This window comes from Sinocyclocheilus anshuiensis, unplaced genomic scaffold (genome assembly GCF_001515605.1).
Source record: "Sinocyclocheilus anshuiensis isolate Anshui unplaced genomic scaffold, SAMN03320099.WGS_v1.1 scaffold107, whole genome shotgun sequence".
Lineage (NCBI taxonomy): Eukaryota > Metazoa > Chordata > Actinopteri > Cypriniformes > Cyprinidae > Sinocyclocheilus > Sinocyclocheilus anshuiensis.
Window position 1 is genome coordinate 2,208,185 of NW_015549584.1, and position 3,277 is coordinate 2,211,461.

At 34.6% G+C, this 3,277-nt stretch overlaps 1 protein-coding gene across 1 annotated transcript in view; it reads right to left on the reverse strand.

The window, feature by feature from the left end:
- rorca (RAR-related orphan receptor C a) overlaps window positions 1-2,586 on the reverse strand; it is a 13,755-nt gene extending 11,169 nt beyond the window's left edge. Inside the window, exon 1 of the mRNA XM_016446247.1 lies at window positions 2,345-2,586. Within this exon, the coding sequence (XP_016301733.1) occupies window positions 2,345-2,351 (7 nt within the window). The 5' untranslated portion in view covers window positions 2,352-2,586. The remainder of the gene's footprint in view (window positions 1-2,344) is intronic.
- Between the last annotated feature and the right edge of the window lie 691 nt (window positions 2,587-3,277).

Sequence of the window (3,277 nt, forward strand, 5' to 3'; positions counted from 1 at the left end):
ATATATATATATATATATATATATATATATATATAAATAAATACACACACATACAGTATATATTTTGAAAATAATTACATGTATTTACATGTCTATATTTATATTTATATAATTTATATTATAAATAAATATATTTAATATATAAACAACCTATTTTTCTGAAATATATACATGCATGTGTGTGTATTTATATATACATAATAAATATACACAGCACATATACATATATTATGTAAACAACTTTTATATTGGATGCGATTAATTTATACTAAAAAGAAAATTGTTTGGTCATTATTATAATTAATAATGAGTCATGAAGGAAAAAAAAAAAAAAAAAAAGTGAGTTAAGCTTCACCTTACAAAAAGGCTGGGTTTTTTATTCAAAATGTATTAACTAAAAAACCATAAGAACACACCTTAGGTGTGCAACAATTATGATAAATTTATTGTTAAGAATTACTCTGAAAAAAACTTAACATCTTGAATTGTTTTTGAAAAAGATTTTAATCCCTCAACGTTTAAGTGGCTGGTCACATTCTACCACTGCCTGGGCTTAAGTTGAGGTTGAAATGAATGGAAAGTTCATGGGCAGGTGTCAAAGTGCCACTGCATTAAGCTGCTCAGCATTCATTTATAGACTGCTCATTGCTTAAGTCTTTAAAGCCATGGTGGCTTACAGTCTACAGCTCTCGGCATACAGAAGAGTGCCTTTCCTCAGGATCATGGACAAAGTCAGAAAAAAATATACTGAATATCCAATGCTCATTTAATTACATTTTTTTCAATGGCTGTGCTTTACCACACATTGTCAGTTCTGTTGTTACTGTAGTCTCTGTTTAGCACATTCAATGAATTTCAGTGATGAAACTCTTACAAAAGCCTGCAACAAGCATATATAGCATATAGCAACTAACTGAAAAAATATAACATTATGATGATATAAACAGTTAATATAACTGAAATGAAAGGTAACTAAGCTTGACTGAGCACATGTTATTACGCCTTTGCACCAAAGGAGGCGCTGTTTCCTTCATACGGCATTTTAGGTCCCTTTTGCCATCACGCTTTTTGTTATGCTGAGATTCAGCACTGGGTTAAGGTTAAAATACGATGCCAATGAGGAAAATATTAAACCGATCTTAAAACGGTCCAATTCTCTTCCTGATCTCTCAGTGTTGTAATATGCTGTGTAATCCTCAATGACAGAAGTAGGTTAATGGAGCAGATAGACTCTGTCACACCGGCGGCCATGCTGAGACTGAGAAACAACAACACGGAGAGCGCAGCAGATACACCCCTGTCCCTGTGCCCCAACAGCCTACTGACAAGCTGAGAGTCTCCCCTGAACTTATTGATAAGCTTTATCACGATAAAGACACAAACATTCAGCGGAGCTCAAGTTCAACATGGCGGTTAAGGGCTTATACATACGTGACCAAAGGCATATCAACTTTACTCACGACCATAATGCAGTATTTGAGCTTTCCATGAAGTAAACAAAGTTCAAATGACAGCACCCAGTGATTATTACATTTTAAGCATTTTTAAACATGTTGTTTGATTCTTACATAATGGGTTTGGCCTAGTGGCAGTTAAAAGTAACTACAGTGAGAGGAGTGTTGCCAAATATTGCAAGATATATATATTTTTCAAAATAAGCATACAATGCAGAAGAGTTGAATAACTGATTTATTCTAGCAAAATATATAAAAAGTCTAAATTTTAACTTGCTGCAAAGTACGTCATTTCAATAATTATATCCCTTTAAAAAATAATTAAAATGTTTCACATATACATACAACTAGCCATCTATCTTAAATCTCTCATGCGAACACCTTTTGACTATAGTGTGTATTTACGTACATGCTCGACTATATTCTGACAAAACGCCAAAACATAAACCAATCATATTTATCAGAGACTTCATGGTAGAGACATATGGAAAAAAAAAACCCAAAGTGACTTATAAACGGACATGGCAACTCACGAGACGTTTCCTACATGACGCTCATCGCTTCCCTTTCACGCTTGCAAGCGAAGAAACAAAACAGAACTATGCAAAGTTGATCATTTCCGTATACTGGTTATTTTCTGTATATGTTTGAGTGGCGAAAAGCTACCAAAGCAGAACGAAACATAACATGTTACAAACAACCAAACAGTTGCAGATTATCTGAGCGATATTTTTGCGCGCTTGCGCGTGCTTTGGTTAAGACTTTGCGCAGTTCCTGCAACATCAAAGCAAACCCAACAACGATTACCGCTGTCAAAATTACAGTTTTCTTTCAAGTATTAGACAATATTTATTTTGTTTATATAAATGTATTTTTTTTTTTAAACTTACCTCTCATTTTGATGCTATATTATCTGCGAACGATAATATAACTCCAGTACATTTGATCAGCGTCGAAAGCTAAACTCGGGTAAAATTTTGAAAACTCCAAAACAGAGCGGTTGCAAGAAAATAACTTCTAAACCTCGTAAGTTATTGCACAGCCTACTTGCTCTTCTCATCCGGTTGTTCAGAGTAAATTCCGCTCCATCATAGGCTTTTTTTTCCTGCGTAAATGCGCGCACTGTCAGCGATGCAATAAAATGATGCCCTCTTCTCTTTTCCTCTCTCTCATAACGGTATTTGTATATCAACTGTTTCATGCTTTATTGCTCTTCTTGCCAGAATATCTATAATCTCATTTCCTTCCACCCCTATGAGCAGGAACCCAAAGGAAGGAATCCAGCCTTTTATCATACAGTATTAAAAGTAAGTTGAATATCTGGTATATGACATCTTGTCTACATGATGTTTTCCCAGATTGAATACTAGATAGAGCAGATAAGCTGTCAGAAGCTATGATTACATTTTGGTTCTGTTTATTTCCTTCCAGCCACTGTAATGCCAATAAAATTGCTAAAAGCTCTACTGTGTACACCGATAAATGATCTGCTGTTCTTTTTTTAACTGCTATTTCATAATGCGAAATGGAGAAAGCAGCCCCAGTACGGCCTGTCTCTGGCTGCTTTGATCCATCTGTAAATATGAATAGTTTGTCTTGATAAAGGTCCATATAGTTTTGAACTATTATCCTCAGTGGCATTATTTTAGATTTTTCTTTTAACATTTGTTGAAGGCTTATATCTACAGATGGCTTTATGAATTTCCAAGGTGGTACAGTTGATAGTGCCACAATGGGGCTTACTTGGAGCTGGCTGAGGCTTGCGTTTTGTGCTTTTGCATTTCCTATCCATCCGAAACTGTAATAATTACTTTTACTATGTT